At 42.4% G+C, this 21,597-nt stretch overlaps 1 protein-coding gene across 2 annotated transcripts; it reads right to left on the minus strand.

The window, feature by feature from the left end:
• Positions 1–472: 472 nt before the first annotated feature.
• Positions 473–21,143, minus strand: ADHFE1 (alcohol dehydrogenase iron containing 1). Of its 2 annotated transcripts, XM_028736813.2 has the most exons (14): positions 21,022–21,143; positions 18,068–18,105; positions 14,380–14,423; positions 13,919–13,972; positions 13,147–13,301; positions 11,262–11,458; positions 9,714–9,791; positions 8,066–8,171; positions 7,535–7,687; positions 5,445–5,543; positions 3,639–3,717; positions 3,426–3,522; positions 2,032–2,189; positions 473–854 (listed from the first exon to the last, which is right to left on the minus strand). In XM_028736813.2, the coding sequence occupies exons 1-14, from the start codon at positions 21,075–21,077 to the stop codon at positions 771–773; spliced, it is 1,398 nt and encodes a 465-aa protein (XP_028592646.2). In that variant the 5' UTR covers positions 21,078–21,143; the 3' UTR covers positions 473–770. The 2 variants fall into 2 exon arrangements, with proteins under 2 accessions (XP_028592646.2, XP_077789082.1); XM_077932956.1 differs by lacking the exon at positions 18,068–18,105 and having other exon boundaries at positions 21,022–21,050.
• Between the last annotated feature and the right edge of the window lie 454 nt (positions 21,144–21,597).

Consider the following 21,597-nt stretch of genomic DNA (forward strand, 5'->3'; position numbering starts at 1 on the left):
TAGTGTGTATATGCTCATCTTGAGCTGCTGCCTAAAATTGGGTTTTTCTGAGGCAAAAGAAGTGTAGTGGTGGCAGTTGTGTGTGTTTATTAATCACCAACAATTCAATTATGCTTTCTTTTTCCTTCTCTCCTTCTTTCATTTGACCTAAGAGCCCATGGAAAAGTCTGAGCTGCAAAAGCTCTCCGAGAGAGTGTGGACATATATTGACATTGAAGTTTGCATGCCTATTAGCTGAGTGATACACCGATCTGGGGTAAGCAGAAAGCATTTCACCTCCTCCCAACCTCTTTTACAAGCAATAAATTGACTTACAGACCCACATCCGGTATTTGGCCATAAAAGAGTCCTTACACAGAATGGGTGGGTAGCAGTCTCATTGAGCCAAGAGTTCAAGGCAGTCATAAAAAACACAAAGCATCCTTTGTATGAAAGGGAGTTCTGAATGTGAAGTGGCTGTAGAGGACGGCACTTTCCAAACTTGTAAAGTTTTATTTTTGTATCTGTGATATCTGGACCACTTCATGTGACATGCTAGGAAGTGAATTACTGTACAGTTCTTAGGAAGGCAAGGGAGAACCATCAGTGATTAGTTCCAGGGACCAATAAAGGAAGCAGAAATATTTTGGATTGCAAATAAATGTAGAAATGGGCAAGATTTCTTCAATTTAGAATATGGAGTTACACTCATTCATATGACAGTCATGAGTTGAATTGCATCATGTGATTTAGATGCAATTGAAGAAAGCATTCTTTTTAAAAAAGAACATCTAATACAGTTTCATGGAAGCTTCAAAAAGGGCAGATAATTCTTCTTCAGTCTGAGGACGGGGAGATAATTTAGTCACTCTTTCCTTAAAAAAACAAAAACAAAAAATAAATTGAATTATGTAAAGGTTTTGGCAATCATCAACAGTTGAGTACACACTGATGACTAAGGCTGAAAGTTCTTTAACAACTTAGTAACTGATTGGAGCATATGCCTTGCTACAGTTTAAAAGATAGGGTGGAGATCCTTTTTCAGTCTGACAGACACATTCCTTCATGGAGAACAGTGGTGGTCAAGGCCAGAGGCAAAAGTGTGAGGAGCAACAGACTAACCTTTATATAGTAGACTGCATTCAAGCTACAAGTAAGTCAGAAGTTTCTACACACACAAACACACTCTTCCATCTTCCATCCAGGTAAGGTATAGGCATTATTATCACAGTCCAAAGACAAATTCCAGCCAGGCAAAAGCACCCAAGGAAAGAATTGAACAGGGCTGGTAATGGGTATGGCTTCATATGGTATGAAGGGAAAATTGCCAAGAGAGAGTCCTGGAAGGCCTGATTTGGTTCACAGGACTGAGGTTCTTCACTCCTTGTTTGAAGCAATTCTACATATGAAATCTTATGCACAATGAATTTAGAAGGAAGTCTTCACATCACCAAGCTAATCAGAGACCAAAAACTCAGCTATGGTTGCAGTGGCATAGCAGGTTTCTGAGGATAAAGCTGTTTATCATTAGTGGTTCCTTCTCACAGAATGTACAAAATAATGTGTGGAGAAAAGTCAATATAAAAAGAGAAGTCTCTGCCTCCTACTACGAATGCTCTGCGTAGCATAAAGAAAAATGGATTACGGATTTTATCCAATTGTTACTTGTTTGCTGCCAGAGAAACAAAGCCGAGAAAGGAAAAAGGTTTACAGTAAATGTTTTATTTTAATCCTCTGAGCCCTTATGGTTGCAGAGTGACTTATATTGCAAGAATGGAAGGATCAGCATCCACCAGTGGTCTGAACATTTCACTGCCCTTTCTACATTTGTCAGTATGTTTGAATGTGTGGCTTATAAGTATCAGTTTTGATACCTATACAAATGTATACTGTATGTTTAGGTTAGGACTGATATAAGCATCACTTACTGATATTAATAATAAGGATATTCCATCTGTTATATTCGCATCTTAAAAATAAATGATTTGTTTTTGTTTTTTTTAAAGGTACGTGTTTTATTTTAGGAGAAATGGTCTTTGCCACCTGTCTTACCTGAGGGAGGGTACCTTTGACTAAGGAAGGGATATCGTCATTAGAATAACCAAGAGCAGATAAGCCATCATCAACGTTCAGATCAAATAAGAATTTCCGAAGAGTGTCTGCCAAAACAAGACCCGCATCTTTGGTTTTGGCAGTGCTGATGTCAGCACCTAAAATAAAAAGAGGAACTTTGAGAAAATAAAGAGAGACCCCTCTTGTAGCAGTAGCTGAATATACTAAATGCGCGTGCGCACACAAAGCAGTCATTTCTCTAAAAATGAAATGAAATAAACTGAATGAAACTATTTCTCAATTAAAGGAGTCTAAAAATATGATATAGATCTAAATTGGAAGAGAACAGCAGCAACAAAAAAACAAGTTAACTGGCATGAGAACCAATTGTTCTGCCCATTATGCTTTTACTACCATCAGTCTGATAGGTGGCAACAGATTGTGGAAAACACACAAAGGCTGTGAGGGACCCATGAGAGGTGCAGCCACTCTTAGCATTTTTATCGTGTGTTCACTAAGTATTGCTTAAGGCAGATATGCACATGCAGACTGAAGTTAGGATTGTGGGCCCCTTTCTCTCACTAATTCTTCTGATGAACACAAAACACCTATAGGACAGGAAGGTCATTGCAATGAAATCAGTGGAATCCAGGAATCAGACATTGATGTTTGTGATATCAAAACTGTCCAGGCTAACCTTTATGAGTCAGAGGGTTTTTCCAGACAGGTGTTTATGGCGAAACAGGTGCTCTTCATGCAAGTAAATATTTCGGTGTCCACACAACATAATTAGAATAAAATTGCCCATGTCCCCACACCTCCATTTTATTCAAATTTACCCCATGATTTAAAAAAAAAAATGGCAGTGACCCCATTATAGTATTATTCCCTTGTCTGGAAGCACCTGAGTCAGTGCTTGTTTCTTCTTTTTTAAGGGATAAATCAACAAATTCCTTTTTTAAAAATATACAAATCCTGACTTGTTTTGCTTGTCAGTAAATCTGACACATTAGCTGAGTCCAGTTCCCAACGGTTGCTGTTTTGTGGGTGAGATTCAATTGTATACCGGCAAATTCAGCTTGTACATTTAAGATGGATTTGGTCTCTTCTGCACCCAAACCTCACCCCAGCTTCTGATCCAGACCTAGGAGCAGCTTGTGCCCATCCACTGGGGGAAATACCACTACATTGGCGAGGAGAGGGGATGACATTGGTTCTAAAAAACCCCAAACCTACCAAAGCTCCTTATACCAGTTTGAGAACCTTCAAACAAAATAATATTGCATGTCGGTTGCATTAGACATAAAAAGGTGCAGATCCTGGCAGGGCTGAATGACATCTTGCCTATCAACCTCGAAAGCATGTACTGTCACATTTTATCAACAGAATCATACCCATTATCTGTGCAGCCTCCAAATGACGCTCTGGACACATAGGGGCTGTGAAAGTAAACACTGCTGGGGACGTGAGGACAACGGAAAGACCATGCGGCTGAAGGGAAGAAAAGCACAGCTTGCATTAACCAGGCAACCTATATTGTTCCAAGTTCAGTGCTGAAAGTAACAGCAATATCATTTTCAGGCAAATTAAGTGCATTAAGTAGTTACCACTAAAGGGTGGTCCACATTGTAATCCTTTGCTTTGTAATTCTTCACCAAGCCAGAAATAGGGTAAGACATGCCATGGCTAGAGGGAAAGAAAACCTTTGTTTTAGTATGAAAAGGTAGGAACATAAATAAACTCTACAAGCAATGAGAAAATACTCAACATTATTTTGAATATAATTGATTGGAGGAGGTGCAGAGAGTCGCTAAGAGGTTTATGAATGCCTTTCTGACATTGCTGGTGTCTCAGTTGGGTCAAGGGGTTAAGAGGCACCTTGGCAATGACCCTTCTGTAACAACAACACAAGGGAAAAAGTCCCTGATCCAGAATTACTTGGGTGTCCAAAAGTGTCGCATGCAAGTATGTGGAAGCTAATTTAGGAAGAGGTTGATAACCATTTGCACCTGAATGCACAAGCAAATATCCCTATATTTCTCATTCTGGAGACAAACAGGGCTACTGAGTTACACCTTTTTTCACATGTGAAGTAGCTGCTCATCCAAATGGTAACCTCTGCATGTAGTGGATACAGGTTGTGTATGGGGAAGACAGATCAACGCTTCTTTTTCTTTTCTTTTATCACATTTTTATTTCATTTACCGTATATGCATTGCATATATTATTTAACCAAGTTTTAACATTTTCAATTTCAGCTCCCTTCCCCCTCTTTCTGCGGTTCCTTACATTTATCTTTGTCCTTTCCTGCATACTCCAAATTGCCTTAACTTCTTCTTTTAATTGCCTATTCTCATATATATTTTTAAAATTGCAGGTTTTTACAATAATCCTGCCAATGTCTTGATCAGTTTACAGTTTGTTTGTAAATACTCAGTATACCACTTCCATTCCTTTCTAAAAAGTTTAGAATCTTGATTTTTTATTCCAGCAAGTTTCACCATTTCTGCATACTCCATCAGTTTCTGTATCCAATCTTCTTTTGTTGGAACCTCATCATCCTTCCACTTTTCGGGAAATAACATTCTTGCAGCTGTAGTTGCATACATAAATAAATTTCTATACTGTTTGGGTAGTTCTAAAGGGACGCGGGTGGCGCTGTGGGTAAAACCTCAGCGCCTAGGGCTTGCCGATCGCATGGTCAGCGGTTCGAATCCCCGCAGCGGGGTGCGCTCCTGTTGCTTGGTCCCAGCGCCTGCCAACCTAGCAGTTCGAAAGCACCTCAAAGTGCAAGTAGATAAATAGGTACCGCTTACTAGCGGGAAGGTAAACGGAGTTTCCATGTGCTGCGCTGGCTCGTTTCCCTAAGAAAAGGGAAACGTTGACAGCTATGCCGGAGGGACATTGCTATGCCTGATAACAAATCCTAAATATTGCATTCTTTTTGTGCCTGCCAAACAGCCATTTCATGCTTATGATCATATTAATTATGCTGTTTTAAATGTGGCTTTTTTGGGGGGAGGGCTATTGGGCTGTTGTTTTTATTTTTATTATGTATTTTGTGGTTTTATATCTTGATTTTATTCTGTGAACTGCCCTGAGACCCTCGGGTATAGGGTGGTATATAGAGTTGCCTTGGCTTCCTTTGGAAGGATGGTATATACATTTAATGAAGGAAGGAATTAATGAATTAAATAGATAGATAGAGCATTATACATTTAAGCATATTTTAAACTGCTAAAGCCCAGTTTTAAGCGCTTTTGCTTGACAATGGAAAGGCCACATTGGACAGAACACTGAAACTAGCACGGATCATGCCCTCCCCATTGACAATGCATTCACATTTTATTGCATTTAATGGAACAAAAAAGACAACAGTTATGTGAGGGCAATAAAAATTGTTCTCAACTCACCAAAGATGTACCCCAGCATTTCCAAAGCCAATGCCGGCAGAAGCACTTGCCAGGTGCATGTTGGCCCTTGCTTCTTTATCTTCTGGGTCCCTGATAGCTCTGTGCGGAACACAAGTCTGTTATTCAAAAGGCAAATTGCACTGTAGGAGGCTACAAGGTCAACTGGTTTATTGTGGCATTGGTTTCATAGGCAAAAACCCTACTCGGTTGGGGAAAGGACTCTTGTTCAGTGGTAGAAAACATGTCTGCAATGCAGAATGTTCCAGGATCAATTCCTAACACCTACCGTAAATTTCGCTCCATAACACGCAGATTTTTCCTCCTAGAAAGTAAGGGGAAATGTCTGTGCGTGTTATGGAGCGAATGCCTACAGATGGCGGGGAAATCTGCTGCAGTCGTGAGCAGTCCGTGGCTCGCTTTGAAACAGCAAAGCGGGTGTAAACGGCTCCTGTCAGCTAGCGGAGCCGGGGAGGAGGGAGAGAAGCAGAGCGGGGTTGGCTGCTTTAAAACAACCCCGTGCTCTATGTCCCTCTCTCCTCCCCACTGAGCTCGCTAAGTAGCAGCAAAGCTTTTCAGCCAGCCTAGCCGGGAGGAGGGAAAGAAGCAGAGCGGGGTTGGCTGCTTTAAAACAACCCCGTGCTCTCTGTCCCTACCTGCAGTTTTTTGCTGTCCGATTTTGGATTAGCCACTGTAGGGGCTGTGTGTGTGTGAGGGCTCCTTCTCCTCCTCCTGCTTCCCGTTCACTCTGCCTGCGACTTTAGGATTGACACTGTGTGTGTGTGTGTGTGTGTGTGTGTGTGTGGGCTCCTTCTCCTTCTCTTGCTTCCGGTTCACTCTCCCTGCGCCCCTGCGACTTTAGGATTGACACTCTGTGTGAGTCTCTGTGTGTGTGAGGGCTCCTTCTCCTCCTCCTTCTTCCCGTTCACTCTCCCAACGCCCCTGCGACTTCCAGCGCCCTGCGACTTTAGGGCCAGTTCTCTCTCTGCGTGTGTGTGTGTGTGTGTGTGTTTTGACCTCACTGCGCTTGTTGGGGGAGAGTGTTGGTCGCAATTTTTCTTGATTTGTCTCAGAGTGGTTACTATCATGGTTTCCTTGCCGGGGAGGAGGGAGAGATGCAGAGCCTGCTTGTTCTAAAGGAGCAAAGCCAGAGAGGAGCCTCTCCTGCATTATTAGCAGCATCCTTCTCTACACGCCCCACGCGTGCTCCTTGTCCCTTGAGTGCTTTTCCTTCCCTCCCCACTTAAAACGTGGTTACAAAGCACGGATCCACATGGATCCTCAGGATTTTTGCACTGGGTCACCCCAAATTCACCATCAGATCACATAGCATAACCATGGCTACAGCCTGCCCTGCACCAAAAAACACACGCACCCACTGTTTCATGGGGCCGCAATGGCGCAAAAACGTGGTTACAAAGCATGGATCCACATGGATCCTCAGGATTTTTGCATTGGGCCACCCCAAACTCACCGTCAGATCACATGTCTGTGACCACAGCATGAACCACAAAAATCATACATCCACTGTTTCGTTTAGAATATTTCTTTCTTGTTTTCCTCCTCTAAAAACTGCGTGCGTGTTATGGTCAGGTGCGTGTTATAGAGCGAAAAATACGGTACTTCTAAACAATCAGGTGATGGGACAAATTATCTGACCTTGTAAAAAGCAGTTTTTCACATGAAAGACAATGCTCAAAATCAAGTGTTGTAGGAGAAAACCCCTTTTTCGAAGTCAGTGGAACTCATTAAGTATCTATTAGTAATGATCACAGCAGGTGTCAGGAGTGCTATGACTTCTAGCACATGATTCCCATTGCATTTGTCTCAAATTAGTCGCTTTGTGCCATGAAGAAGTTTACGTCCTCTCTCTCTCTCTTTATGACTGGGACCTCAGTTATGCAATTTTGTATGACATATGTCTGAGTTGCTTAACTGATCCTGACATGTTCTTTCTAAAATTTGCCCTGGGAAGCAAATTTTTGTTATTGTATGTATGTTATTAGACGCACCCCAATTCTCAACCTCCAAATCATCCATTGCAGGGCTCAGTAAAGAAAATTATACGCACCCTAATAAAATAAAACTCTTACCTCTTTAAATATTTAGCAACAATCCTTAATGCATGGATGGCCCAGATATCACTGATAGGGTTGCTTCCTTGATACGCTGGGCGGTTCATTGGGTTTGAAGGACAAGGACTGCGCTGATTGTAGGGAAGAGCAGTATAGGATTCAAGGGCATGGCTGGCAGGTTGGTGGGGGAGGTAGAAGAGGAAACAGAACAATCTGAACTGATGTGGCTTGTCCCATTAGCATTTGGAAATCACTACCATTGAAAAACTAGAAGTGAGTGACTGTTCCTGATTATTCTGATTTGATTCTTATATCCCAAATCCCCAGTTTAGGGTTTGTAGCCTGGCAATGTCCAGAGGGCAAAAAGGACCAGGAAATCAGAGAAAAGCAAAGCCCAAGGAAGTCAGCTGACAACTGAAACATTAAGTCAGACTTTTTTCTTCCTCTTAAATGCTTAATTGAAAAGGTCATCAAAATATACCCACACCCAAGAAACATAAAAATGTCTTCCAAAAAAATAAATCTAAACTACTTATAATACATACTTACCAAAGCACGTCAAATCCTCCATTAGCTGTCACATGCTTGGGCATATGGAGAGTATGCAAAGGGTCAATTAGGCCCAAGAAAGGCTTAATAGCTCTAGAAGCAATGCCTAAACATGAAAATTACATTAAATGGATATATTGAAAAAAGGACTTTCTCAAACTATTTTGAAACAATATTAACATTTATTTAAAAACACTGACCATACAAAGTGTTAGAACTGCCACAGAAACAGGGGGAAAGGGGAGAACTAAACATAGATGTAAAAGGTAAGGGAAAAGGTAAAGGTACCCCTGACCATTAGGTCCAGTCGTGGACGACACTGGGGTTGTGGCGCTCATCTCGCTCTATAGGCCAAGGTGGCCGGCGTTTGTCCGCAGACAGCTTCCAGGTCATGTAGCCAGCTTGACTAAGCCGCTTCTGGCGAACAAGAGCACTGCATGGAAACACCATTTACCTTCCCACTGGAGCGGTACCTATTTATCTACTTGCACTTTGATGTGCTTTCGAACTACTAGGTGGGCAGGAGCAGGGACTGAACAATGGGAACTCACCCTGCCACAGGGATTTGAACTGCCGACCTTCTGATCGGCAAGCCCTAGACTCTGTGATTTAGACCACAGCGCCACCCATGTCCTAAACACAGATGTACCTACTTCTAATAACAGATTAGCTGAATTCTTATTAAGAACATGTTAAAAAAATGAATCTCAGCAAGAATCTCTGAAAACAAGGGCCTTTGCTGTAATGTAAAACTGTAAAAAGCAAACACCGGTATCTTAAGTAGCTACAGAGATAAGCACACTTTGACCCCTGCCATTAGCCAAGAGAGCTGGGCCACTGGAAAGTAGCTGTTCCAAAAGAAAAATACAGCAAGAGAGGTGACCAACCCAGTCCTATGCATTCAGTAGTGTAAGGAGCAGCTTTGGGGAGCTTGCTTCCCCTCTTTCTGCCAGAAAGAATGCTCTGTTCCAGCTGCCAATAGTCCTGGGATTACTGAGCTGAAGGGAAGCAAGCATACTCTGGTCTCTTACCATCAGCCAGTGCGTGGGTTTGATTTTGGCATTAATGGAATTATTGTCAGCTACCTTGAAGATCCTTTGATTGAAAGGGGAGGTGCAAACAACAGACTGACCTGTGGGGCCTGCCCACCTGCCAATCACACAATGTCATTATGACAGCACATGACTGACAGGTGAGTTGTCTTGTCCGCCTGTCAAAATTCCTATCATAGGGTTCTAACTTGGGATGTTGTCATAGCTTAATGTCTGCTGCTTTCTGAAGCAAAGTAGTTTTATCTTCCCTCCCCACCACTGAAGGGGGTGGGAGGCACATGGCTGCTGTCTGCAAGCGACAGTAGGAAGTGACTTCTCTGCTTTGTTGCTTTTGCTTGCAAAAGGTAGCATTGGTGAGTTGGGAGAAACAAGGCTGCTTAGCGGGGTCACACCAAGTTTTCTACAAATGTATTGTCATCTCTTGGCCTGCTATGACTTTAGCTGAAGCTTTCCACATCATGTATGTTATAATACATTAGAAAATACTACTCAGCTGGGGGAAGTCTTCTTGGATACTGTAAACTCTGGCGCAGTACCAAGCCATGACATTGAAGAATAGAACCATGGTAACAGATGCAAACACATACAATTCTTACCAGTTTTTACTTTTAGTTCTTTATAATCGAAAATAGCAACCCCGGTGGTTTCACTTCCAGTCCCAGCAGTGGTAGGAACTTTGGAAAAGAGCAAATTAAATTTATTACTGTGTGCGCACATGCACAACTTCGTAAATCAACTTAGAAACTTAGATCCCAAGAGGCAAAATGGGGAGATTTTCATGGAGGGGACCAAAAAATGGAGATTCTTAAAATGCTCTTCCCTTAATATTCTGGGTGATGGCAGTCATTTTCCCTACCCCCAGCCCTGCTGCTAGTTCATCATGTACCATTCTGAGGAAGGATTCAGGGTTGTGGGAAACTGCTGGAAAGAGCAGTACCACTGTGGTAATAAACTGAGTGTGGTGGTGGGAAGGTCATTCCGCAATCTGGGGGCCACCACAGAGAAGGCTCTCATATGCTACCATTGCTGGCACTGGGCAATTGGGACAGATTAGGCATTCTGCTGGTTTACTGCCCACCCTGCTGCCCTTTATGAAGGCCTCTGTCAGGAAAAAGACAGGGGAAATGTGTCCCTATTCATTCTCCTTGACCTCTCAGCAGCTTTTGATACCATCAGACTTGGTATCTTTCCATCAGCCTTCCATCAGTTTTGGCTGGTGGCCCAGCTGTGCCCTTATCTAAACAGGGATAACCTAACTTCTGTCATCAATGCTCTGGTGATGTCTAGGTTAGATTACTGCAACACGTTATATGCCTCTGAAGACGGTTCAGAAACTTCAGCTGGTGCAGAATTTGGTAGCCAGGATGGTCACTGGGACAAGACTGTTTAAATATATTGCACGGATCCTGGCCCAACTGCACTGGCTGCCAGTTAGTTTCCAGGCTCAATTCAAAGTGCTGGTTTTAACCTATAAAGCTTTAAATGGCTCAGGACTGTTTAATACCTCAAGGACCGCCTTCCCCATATGCACGGATCTTGACCCTGAAATCATCATCTGAGGCCCTTCTTCTTGTACCCCTTCCACAAGAGGTCCAGAGGGTGGCAGCATGAGAACAGGACCTGCTCTGCCTGGCTCCCCATTCGTGGAATGGTCTCCACAGGGAGGCTTGTCCAGCACCAACATTAGGTACCCGGTGAAAATGTTTTTCTATAACCAGGCCTTTGGCTGATTAAACATTCTATGGCCTTTTAAATGAGTTTGTGGGAGGAGGGTTATTGGTTTGTTTCTTGTATTATTTATTTTGTGTTCTCATTTTGTATTTTTATGTTATGATCTTCGGAAGAAGTGGGGTATACACATTTAATAGATAATAATACCACTCTTCACACCACAGAGAGCAGCAGCACTGCCAAGAGGGCAGTGCTATTGTCCCATGTGAATTTATTTAATCTAGCTGATTGATTTACCATGCTAGTAGCCTGTTCTTTCTCCAAAGGGCTCAGAGCATCTTATTTTAAGTTCCAACAGACAGTCTTTCAATCAGCAGGGCTAAATCTGCCTTGCAATGAGAACCGGAGAACCAAAACCATCAGACAAGCTCAATCATCTCACAATCACACCCAATCATGTCAACTTTCCTTACCTGCAATCAGTGGCTTGAGAGCAACTTTGACAGGCTTGCCTTTTCCAATGGGAGCATTGACATAATCTAAGAAGTCCGATTCTGGACTGGACGCATAGAGATCAGCAGTTTTGCAAGTGTCTATGACTGAACCTCCTCCTAAGGCAACATAGGAATCAAACTCCCCCTTTTTAGCAAACTCGATGGCATCCATGAAACTTGAAAAGAAAAGAACATTTGGTTCATTTTACCCTGCTCTACCCAACAGCTTACAGAGGGTCACAACATAGTTAAAACCACAAAAGATCCCAGCATACACAAACCATCCATTGCACGTGCATTAGTGTGCATGTATGAAAACCATTTTTCTTCTCCTGAACAGCAGTTTTAAGAGCCTCTAACAGAGGGCATTGGGAACCCAGAGTTCAGGAAAGCTGAGGTAGAGGGCAAGCAATATTTCCACATGTATAGTAGTTAGTGGGTTGGATCCTAGTTATATTTAGGTTCTAATGAAATCAATGTGAAAAATTATATATTATCCTCCAGTATACCTGAAGGAGCGTCTCCACCCCCCTTGTTCAGCCCGGACACTGAGGTCCAGCACCGAGGGCCTTCTAGCAGTTCCCTCACTGTGAGAAGTGAGGTTACAGGGAACCAGGCAGAGGGCCTTCTCGGTGGTAGCGCCCGCCCTGTGGAACGCCCTCTCATCAGATGTCAAGGAAATAAACAACTATCTGACTTTTAGAAGACACCTGAAGGCTGCCCAGTTTAGGGAAGTTCTTAATGTTTGATGTTTTATCGTGTTTTTAATATTCTGTTGGGAATTGCCCAGGGTGGCTGCAGAAACCCAGCCAGATGGGTGGGGTATATAAATATATTACTACCACTACTACTTAAGTCCCCTTGATTTTAATAGGAAGTAACATGTTCTGGATTTGATCCAAACTCTTATCAGGTTTCGAAGAATCATAGAATTGTCAAGTTGGAAGTGACCCTGAGGATGAGTTGGTCCAACCCCCTGCAATGCAGGAATATGCAGTTGTCCCATACAGGGATTGAACCTGCAACCTTGGCATTATCATCACCACTCTCTAACCAACTGAGCTACCCAGGCATGCATCTTGCTTGCTTTAAACTGATTAAGCATTCAGAAAACCTGGAGTAGAAAAAAATTGGGAGGTCAATATAAAAGCACACTGGTGAGCATTTACACAGAGATGTCCTACTGCTGGAACATCTGATCAGAATAAAACCTCAATGAACAATAAGATAATTTTTTTTTAATTCTCTTCTATCTCTTCTTTCTTCTCATCCTTTGCCAATAGACATTTATTTCTGCTCACAAGCCTATGCCCACTTACTTGGGAGTAAGCCCCATTGAACTCAGTGGGGCTTGCATCTGAGGAGGCATTGTGCAGCATTGCTGTAAATGGCAGCGCTCATCATTCAGTGCACAGGGCAGGACTTTTTACACAATTGTATTATAGCAACAGAGCACAAATTTTTGCATGCATAGTATAGTCAGGATTCCTGTCCGATCTTAAGAAATTCTGGTGGAACATAAAGAAATGAAAAGGAGAAGGTCTCTTAAATATGCTGGACTTGTGTGGCTATACGAATTGCACTAAGGAAGCTACAGAAAACCATTAAATTATCATTGTACTGGTATTGGAGAGGGGAAGAACCATATATTTCTATGCAGTGTTGTAAGATTACTTGTGAAATCAAAAATAGGTAAATTTATTTAAGGTCATGGAACATATGTCCTCCGCGTTTTAACATCTTGGTTGCACAGCTGTAGAAGCCCAGTTGCTGCTAAGTCCTGATCTCAAGGTCTCTTTTTTGCAGAAACTTAGATGCAAAGTAGAAAAGGGCAGGTTGCACAAATATAGGAGTAAAGTAGTACCTCTGGTCTGTTGGCTCCACCCTTACATTGTCGTATATTTGGAAATTTATACCATTTTTTGTCAGAGAATCCAAGACTGCTTGCATGGGAGGGAGACGACAAAGGTTCTTATCAGTCATCACACAGACTTTTTTAACACCCAAATTCTGCAGGTCCTACAGTCAGGAAAAAGTAGTTAAACCCCTAGTGATAACTTTGGTTAAAACCAAAGTTTGTTTAACAAACAAACCCCAATCCCAAAGGAAAAGAAACCTTCCAACACAAAATTATACATATCCCACTTGTTATCTGACTGGTCACTGTGAGTCCCCCCCCCCATCTTTTCCAGAATTTGAGATTGCAATAGACAATAAATTTGATTTATTTGTGTAAATTTGATTCCTTGGGTGAATTGCTGTCACTTATTTGTTAAATTTTTACCCCTACCTTTCCACCAAATGGTGCTCAAGACAGCTCCCCATTCACTGGAAAAGAAGAGTCTGCTCAGTTTTTAAATGATGGCAATTAATTTAATCTCCACATGAAGATGATCCATTAGAGAGACAACATATAGCCATTAACATTTGCAGTAATGTATCTGCCCACAATCCTTAACTTCTTGGTTGCAATAATGCAGAGGTTGGTCCCTGTCTTAAGCTCCACCTTGTAGATGCAGCAAACTTTAGGATTCAGAAGTATATTTTTTCTAATGTAGCTAAAACGCACAATTATTTATAAATGTTATTTTTAAATAAAAAATCAAATAACAGCCCTAGTGATAATATGTAATTACCATGCCCAGTTCTTTAGTAACTCCTTCTCCATATCGGATACTGGAAACAGCCATCTGTAAAAGACAAGAAATAATACATTTCAGAAAAGAGGTTGTATGGAGCCTACAAAACTCATATTTTAAAATAACCAATGTGTATTATATATTCAAGAAATAGTGGGTTTAAAATGAACACAATACAGTGGCACCTTGGTTCTCAAACGGCTCAGTTGTCGAACAAATCGGCTCCCGAATGCCACAAACCCAGAAGTAAGTGTTCTGGTTTGAGAACGTTTTTTGGAAGCCGAGCATCCAACGCGGCTTCCGTTTGAGAGCAGGAAGCTCCGGTAGCCAATCAGAGGCTGCGCCTTGGTTTCTGAATGGTTTTGGGAGTCGAATGGACTCCCGGAGCGGATTAAGTTCGAGACCCAAGGTACCACTGTATTGTTTCAAATATAGTTGTCAAACTTAATTAAGTTTACCTCAAACGCATAGTCTGTTTTCCCCGTAGCAGCATGTTCAATACCTGGAAAAGAAATTATACATCAAAGTTAGCAAGCCCAGGCACAGCACAGGAAGACTTATGCTTATGTTTTAAAAAAGCTCCTATTACATGGATTTTATTTTTTTCTTCTGAATTATAAACCCCAAGATGTTAATGTGTCATCTTTGGGATTTTTCTCTTTTTTTTAGTGTTCACCATTAAGATGTACTTGCTCGCTTCAAAACATGACATTACTGACATGAAAACAGTGGCAGCCACATGTATAGCACCCACACAGAGGCCAGAATTCACACAAATGGCACCTCCATATGAGCACAGCTTGGCCATGAGCCAGGCACAGCCCCACATGTTCCTGAGGTGATTACATACAGCCAGCTACCATGTATAAATCTGCCCTTCATAAACATTTTCAACTAGAATCCCTCTGGCAGTTCTGAATTTTTAAAAAGAAGATGACAGCGAGGTGTTGCCAGGTATCAAATAATACCAATAATATGACTTTTGCTCGATCTTAGCAGTTAGGAAGCTGTATTCCTGAATCTTGCAAGTAACATCTGTCCATGTCTCACAAAATTTAATGTTGTTGTTGTTGTTGCTGTTGTTGTTGTTAAAAAGAAACTGAGCTCAAATAAAGGGAGGAAAGATGGGCAAAGGCTATTACTACTTCACCACTGGGGAAATCTGTAAGAAAAATAAGTCTCCAGAAAGACAAAATTCTCTGCAATCCAGCTAATGCAGTCCCTCCTCAAAACCTTCCAGCTTGTCCTTGTTATTAAAAGTAGATCATATCTCTTACACGCTTTGCTTTATTATTATTTTTGCTAGAAACACCTGTCTGATGAAGGATACATAGTTTAGATACTTCCTTCCAGGATTTCAGAGGCCTGCTGGCCCAATAAAAAGTATCATCTCACCTTTGTGAGTCTCATTCTTTGGGAGCAGCACAGCCATTGTTGCTGGGAGTTCTTACAATGTCTCTTGCGTAGAAATTCTAGACTTTCACTTAAATCTTTTAATTTCTGCTCAGAACTATCCTTTCAAATTTCATAGGAAAAAAACTACACGGTCACTAGCTTCTTCCACAGTGGGATGCACAAGGAGAGGCAGAGAGACACAGAAAGATGGAGAACCCCCACCACATACAAAAAGTCAAATCTTGCCCTTCTTACCCCAGTCAAAGAACAAACCACTCCTTCTGTCTGGTAGCTGAATTAAATATTTAGTGTTTGAATTCATGGCCAATGAGTGAAGCAATGATAATGAGCCTACAGATACTTTGGGGTGCACTGGAGTGGTGACCCAAATAATTAAACCCATAAATATATTAAAAATCCTTTTTGTGCTCCCTATTCATGCTTACGTCTGCTACCCTTGGCTACTTTTCCTACCATCTCTCACCAACCCTGTTCATGGTTGATTTCCCCTAATGTCTGAGTCTGTTGTCGTTTTCGTAATTAATTTGACATCCCGAAGACATGTCCAAGCCACTTACACTATTTTGTTTTGATGGTATGATAGATCTCCTGCTGCTTTATTATTTGGCAGAGCAAAGCTTTCGTTAAAGGCTTTATTGAGCTTGGAAAACTATATTGTTTCCCTTGGACTAGATATACTTATGAAGCATAGAATGTTTCTTTAGGAGGAGTCACAGTAAAGTCACGCCTTTACAATCTCACCGCTGTCGAAGAATGTTTATAATTTTGCAATTAAAAAAGCTGCTTTTCTATTAAAATATTCCAAGTGGCATGCTTAATGGCAACAAAAACAACAAGGCAACAGAATAGCAATATACATGTGGATTCTTCCATAACCTGCAATGTTTACTTTGTAAATCATGTTCAGTTCTGCTTAATTCCACAGCACAAATCTCAAACAAGTGTTAGTAGATGGCGTATGTTCTGTTCATCCATAGAAAACTCAGAGCAATTCACAAACAGCTCCTAATGATCTCCCATTTGTGCACTTATCAGGGCCACACCTCCTTACGCTTCACCATTGCCATGGGATTGGGTGCACTGAGACTACAAAATTCTAACTCATTTAAGACTCAGGTCCCATCTACATTGTACTTTTAAAGCAGTATCATACCCCTTTAAACAACCCAGGGTGGATGCAATCCCGAGGGGGACATGGCACGAAGGGTGCCCTCCCAGGTGCGGGATAGCCACTTGGGTGCCCAGAGCGGCATGCGCACCCTGCAGCCAATAGCGGAGTGAGCTGCCCATGGCAGACATTTGGCGCGCCGCCCACCCGTGACTTCCAAGCCTCCCGCAACCTGTCAAAACAAATGGGGAGGGGGGAATGCCGCTGGCAAAGAAGGGCAGCTCTCCCCCTTAACCCAATGGCCTGGGGTAGGCTTGGGAGTCGTGGGCAGGCAGTGCGCTGAATGTGATGACACCTGGGGCGACCCGGAAGACACTTAGCAAATACTGTGGGCTGGATCACTACTATGCGCATATATTTGGGGTTTTTGGCTGGCTATTTTGTATCTAATTACCATCTAGTTGTGTGTCTATTGGGAAAACAAAACGAAACTCCACCTGGATTGGTCTGATTCTGTTTTCTTCTAAAGAAACCAGGGGTGAATGAATGTTAACTGGCACCCGGTGGGGGGGGGCAGGGCAAACCTCCCAGTATGGCACATGTGCGGCGGCGCTACGTCTGGCACAGGTGCCGGATGATTTGCAGTCGGCGCCGCTTGAGCACCGTACAGACGGTGGCAGGATCCTCTGCTTGTAGCTGCAGCGGCGGTGGCAGAATCCTTCACTTGTGGTTGTAGCGGTGGTGGAGGGATCCCACCTCCGTCTGTATGATGCTCAAGTGGTGCTGCTACGTACGGCGCATGTGCGTGCATCATGCATGTGCCATTGGGCAGTTTGCCGCCATCGCCGGGATCCTCTGCTTGCGGCTGCAGCAGAGATCCTCCACACACAGCTGCGGCGGTGCGATGGCAGCAGCTCATGCCACCGTGCTAGGGGGTGGCGGGGCGAGCCCCCCACGGGGTGCCTTCTCGTCACCCCCCCCCCCAGAGATGGCACCCGAGGCAAACCGCCCCCGGCACCCCTTCCTCCACCACTGAGAGGAACTATGATAAATCTCACTGTTTCATTTTCCTTTCTTTCATTTAATGTTATCACCATTCAACAGATTTTTGTAAATTGTTGATTCATAGTTGGGAGCACCTGGCTGGCTTAAAGCTATGAACGAAGCTTCGCAACATCCTTGACATGCAGCCAAGTGGCGAGGATGTATGATGCCACTGTTTCTCCTCTGTTTCTGACACAAACAGTATACATGTTGAGAGCCAGAAACAGATAAGCCACACCTATAATCTGTTGCTATGAAATGCTGCAATTTATCCCCCATAATGGGGAAGTGGGCACTGGTTTCCTGCTACAAGGGTGTGCAATGAGAATGGCGAAGAATTTTAAAGGAGATGAGTGTCTGGAACAAGAGAACCTATCTATCAAGGCTCATGATTTGCTTGAGAAGCCACTCCCCAAAACACATGAGCTTCAGAAGCAGCCCCTGACACATTGTGAGGAGATGCTGTCACTAAACTAGTTTTCTCTTGAGAGGTATTGTTGATCTAGTTTGCATCCTAATGACTGTTTAATGGGAACTGGAATAATTGACATAAAGACACAAAATAAGTACAGCCTTACCTTGAGTATATATGTGGGAATGGGCAGGACACATACATCTAATGAAAGGAAAAAGGGGAAATTATTTGTGTAACAAAGCACTGGAAAAGTAAGGAGTTCATCAGCATTGGCTGTTTACACATGGCAGTTCAAAATGGATGGATGCATTGTGTGTGTGTGTGTGTGTGTGTGTGTGTGTGTGTGTGTTTAACCTGTCCCCAACCAAGTGGGAGCATACACTTTTCGCACATTTTATCCCTATGTTTCTGAATTTCATTATCTGTGAATAATGTGATAAGTACAAAAAGTCCAACATAAAATTACATGTTACCCGATTGTGGATGCATTGAAGCACATTGTGTGGGGTTTCTTTTTAACTGTGTCATGACATTTTGCTGGATGATGCCATCTAGCATCACACACCCCTATCTCCAGTGGCAAAGCACTCCTTAGTGGGATGCTGGTGCACGTCATATATGTTTTAAATCACTATTTTGTACAAGGCTGGTATATCAGAAAACTTGCATCTAAAATAAACCCCCAAACTACACAGGTAAACAAATGCCTACCATGTTTCTGGAACTCAAGGAGGGTGTGGAAGTTCTGAGGGGAGGGGATAAGACACAGTGTGAATACATCCCATCAAGAACAATCCACCAGTGTAAACGGAAAACACAGAGATCAAAGTTGAATTGAAAGTGCCCATGTGTGGATCAGCATGCACAGAAAAATCAGATATGTGCAACCCATGTGTGCATCAGTGCACAGTGTGTGCATCATATAAGTAACTAATATATTAATATAATGAATTTGTTAATATTGCACTGTTTCTCTTGCAAATGTATCCTGCCATCTAGTGTCTCAAAGTGGTGATACTTTTTCTTGCTGGAATGCTCACCCGTTAAACCTGTTTACAAATGTTTGTACAAAGCTCCAATATAATTTGAAGACAACTTAAACCTATAAATAGAGCATGCCCATTTAGGAATGCCAACTGTAAAGTAAGATTCTCCACCTCTTCTTGTTTCTAAAGCTCATGAATGGAAATGCTTCTTTCCTCAGAACAACATTTCTATTTTACTTCTTGTCTCGTCCAATTAACACAGAATCAATAAATTGTTCTATTTATTGTGGATTCCTTCTGAGCACCCTACGCCGAGACCCAGAGTAGGTTTCACTGTTATTTTAGACCCAGTCCTAACAATCATTAGGGTTCATGTGGAATTTATGCCCAAGGAAAATAGTCCTTATGATTTGGCCTGACCTTATACATATTTACTTAAAAACGAGTTCACCCGAGTTCAGCATAAGCTACATTCTAGCAAATATGATAGGGATTCAGCAGTGCATCCTGATGCTATGCCAGTTTACTCAGTGGAAGGAAGTGTGTCCTATTCATAGGCACAAAGGAAGTTGTCTCATATCAGGCAACCCTATTTCTGCATCTTACCCAGTACTGCCTACTCTGACTGGCAGAGGCTCTCCATAGTCTCAGGAGATTCCAGAGACTGAACATGGGGCCATTTTCATGCAAAACATTGTGCTCTGTCACTAAGCTATGATCTTTTCTGCTTTCGTTTTATTCATCTTCAGCAACAGCCTTGCTCCATTCAAACATCACATTGGCTATTCTCTAAATCATGTTTCAGAAAACTAGGAACAGAACAGACTTCCTCTTGCCTTTCCTATTTTGTCTAGGTATTATCTGCTGGATCTCAAAGTTAGGCAAAGCTATTTTTAGCACTAACCAGAAATGATTCCAAATCATGGTTTTCAAAGCCACTTCATAGTACACCATGGTTTAGAGGCGAACTATGGTGCCAACCTATCAGTTCGAAAGCACGTCAAAGTGCAAGTAGATAAATATGTACCGCTCCGGCGGGAAGGTAAACGGCGTTTCCATGCGCTGCCCTGGTCCGCCAGAAGCGGTTTAGTCATGCTGGGGCACATGACCTGAAAGCTGTATGCCGGCTCCCTCGGCCAATAAAGTGGGATGAGCGCCGCAACCCCAGAGTCGGTCATGACTGGACCTAATGGTCAGGGGTCCCTTTACCTTTACCTTATGGTGATAGAAGCCAGGAAAGGGAAGAGGGAAGTGGTGTGTGAGAAGGAAGGAATGTGGAGGAGGATGCAGATTTGGGAGCACAAGAGTCCTTATATAAGTAAATTTCTTTGGGGACTTTGTAAACAGATATTTTGAAATTTCAATGTGATTGAATGGGATCAAAATTATTTTTGATTACCTAGAGTCTTTCATAACATCTCCCAGGAAACATTTTGTTTGGGTCTTAATTTGTATGCATTTCCAGTTAGTGGCAGCAATATCCATTTATCAATTTTGTAAGGAGGTACTTTCTTTTATCTGTGCTGAATCTGCTACTGGTCATTTTCATGGGACAGCCCAAACTTTTGCAGTTTTGAGAGAGGAAGAAACTCTATTCATTTCCTCCACATAATGCAGAATTTTATATGCTCAAGTTGTATAATAGAAAATTCCTATTATAAACCTATGGATCTCCTTCCAAGGAAAAGCTCATCAGAAGCAATGGTATGCCCAACTGGCAATCATATATTTTTATAATGAACTCGTACTAGGTCTGTAGTTTTGTTTCGTTTTTCTGTCCAAAGCTGCTATAAAGTTTCAGCAAACACCAAAGTCCAATTTGGTAATCTCTAAGTACTCTTTTGAAACAATCAGGTGTTTGAAAAAACAACAACAAACCTCTAGCTTTCTTTCACTCAGCAAAAAGGAAAACAGAAATGGCCACGTTAGTGGACAACTTCCAAATATAAGGTGGGGCATGTTTCTTAAAATTCACCCGTTTCCATGACTTTAGAACCTGCAGATTCCTCAAACCCTCGTTATGCTTTCGTCAGGCTGCAAAGGGGCTGAGCTTCTCCAGCTGATTATAACTTTGTGGGAAGCAAGTTAGGCGCTGTCACGCGAGGAACAGAGGAAGGCGCAAAACACTTACGATGCCCGTTGCAATTGCTTGAGCAAATATCCCACCCTATCGCGTCCTCCTGCCATGGCTGAAACTACTTGGGACCCCGAGGCATGATGGGAAGTTGTGCAAACCTTGGAAGGGGAGAGGCAGGAACGGTCGTTCCCCTCGAAGTATTTGCTCATTGGAGCCTTTCCCGAACAGTGTTAAGCTGCCAGCGACGTACTTCCAAGCCTTCAGGATTAATAAAATATTGCAATCGTTGCACTCTTTCCCCTTTGTTAATCTATACTCTCCAGCCTATTGGGCACGGTTTAACACTTTCGATCCGATCACCTTTCAAAACTTCATTCCTTAATTTTTTGGATCTCTAGCTTGGTGCCGAAACAAGAGGGGGCGGAACCCTCCCAGTGCGTTGCTGGTCTTTGCTAAATGGAAACCTGAAGTTCATTTCCAAGTTTTTACTTGCAAACTGAAACCAAATTTTGAAGCACCGTGAATACATAGAACGTTCAGTCTCAAAAACAGCATTTCCACAAAATTGTTTTTTGTTTCTTTATACCTGTATTGTAAAGAAGGCATTGGTGATTGTTCTAGTTCAAGAAA

Source organism: Podarcis muralis, chromosome 8 (assembly GCF_964188315.1).
Source record: "Podarcis muralis chromosome 8, rPodMur119.hap1.1, whole genome shotgun sequence".
NCBI classification, from domain to species: domain Eukaryota; kingdom Metazoa; phylum Chordata; class Lepidosauria; order Squamata; family Lacertidae; genus Podarcis; species Podarcis muralis.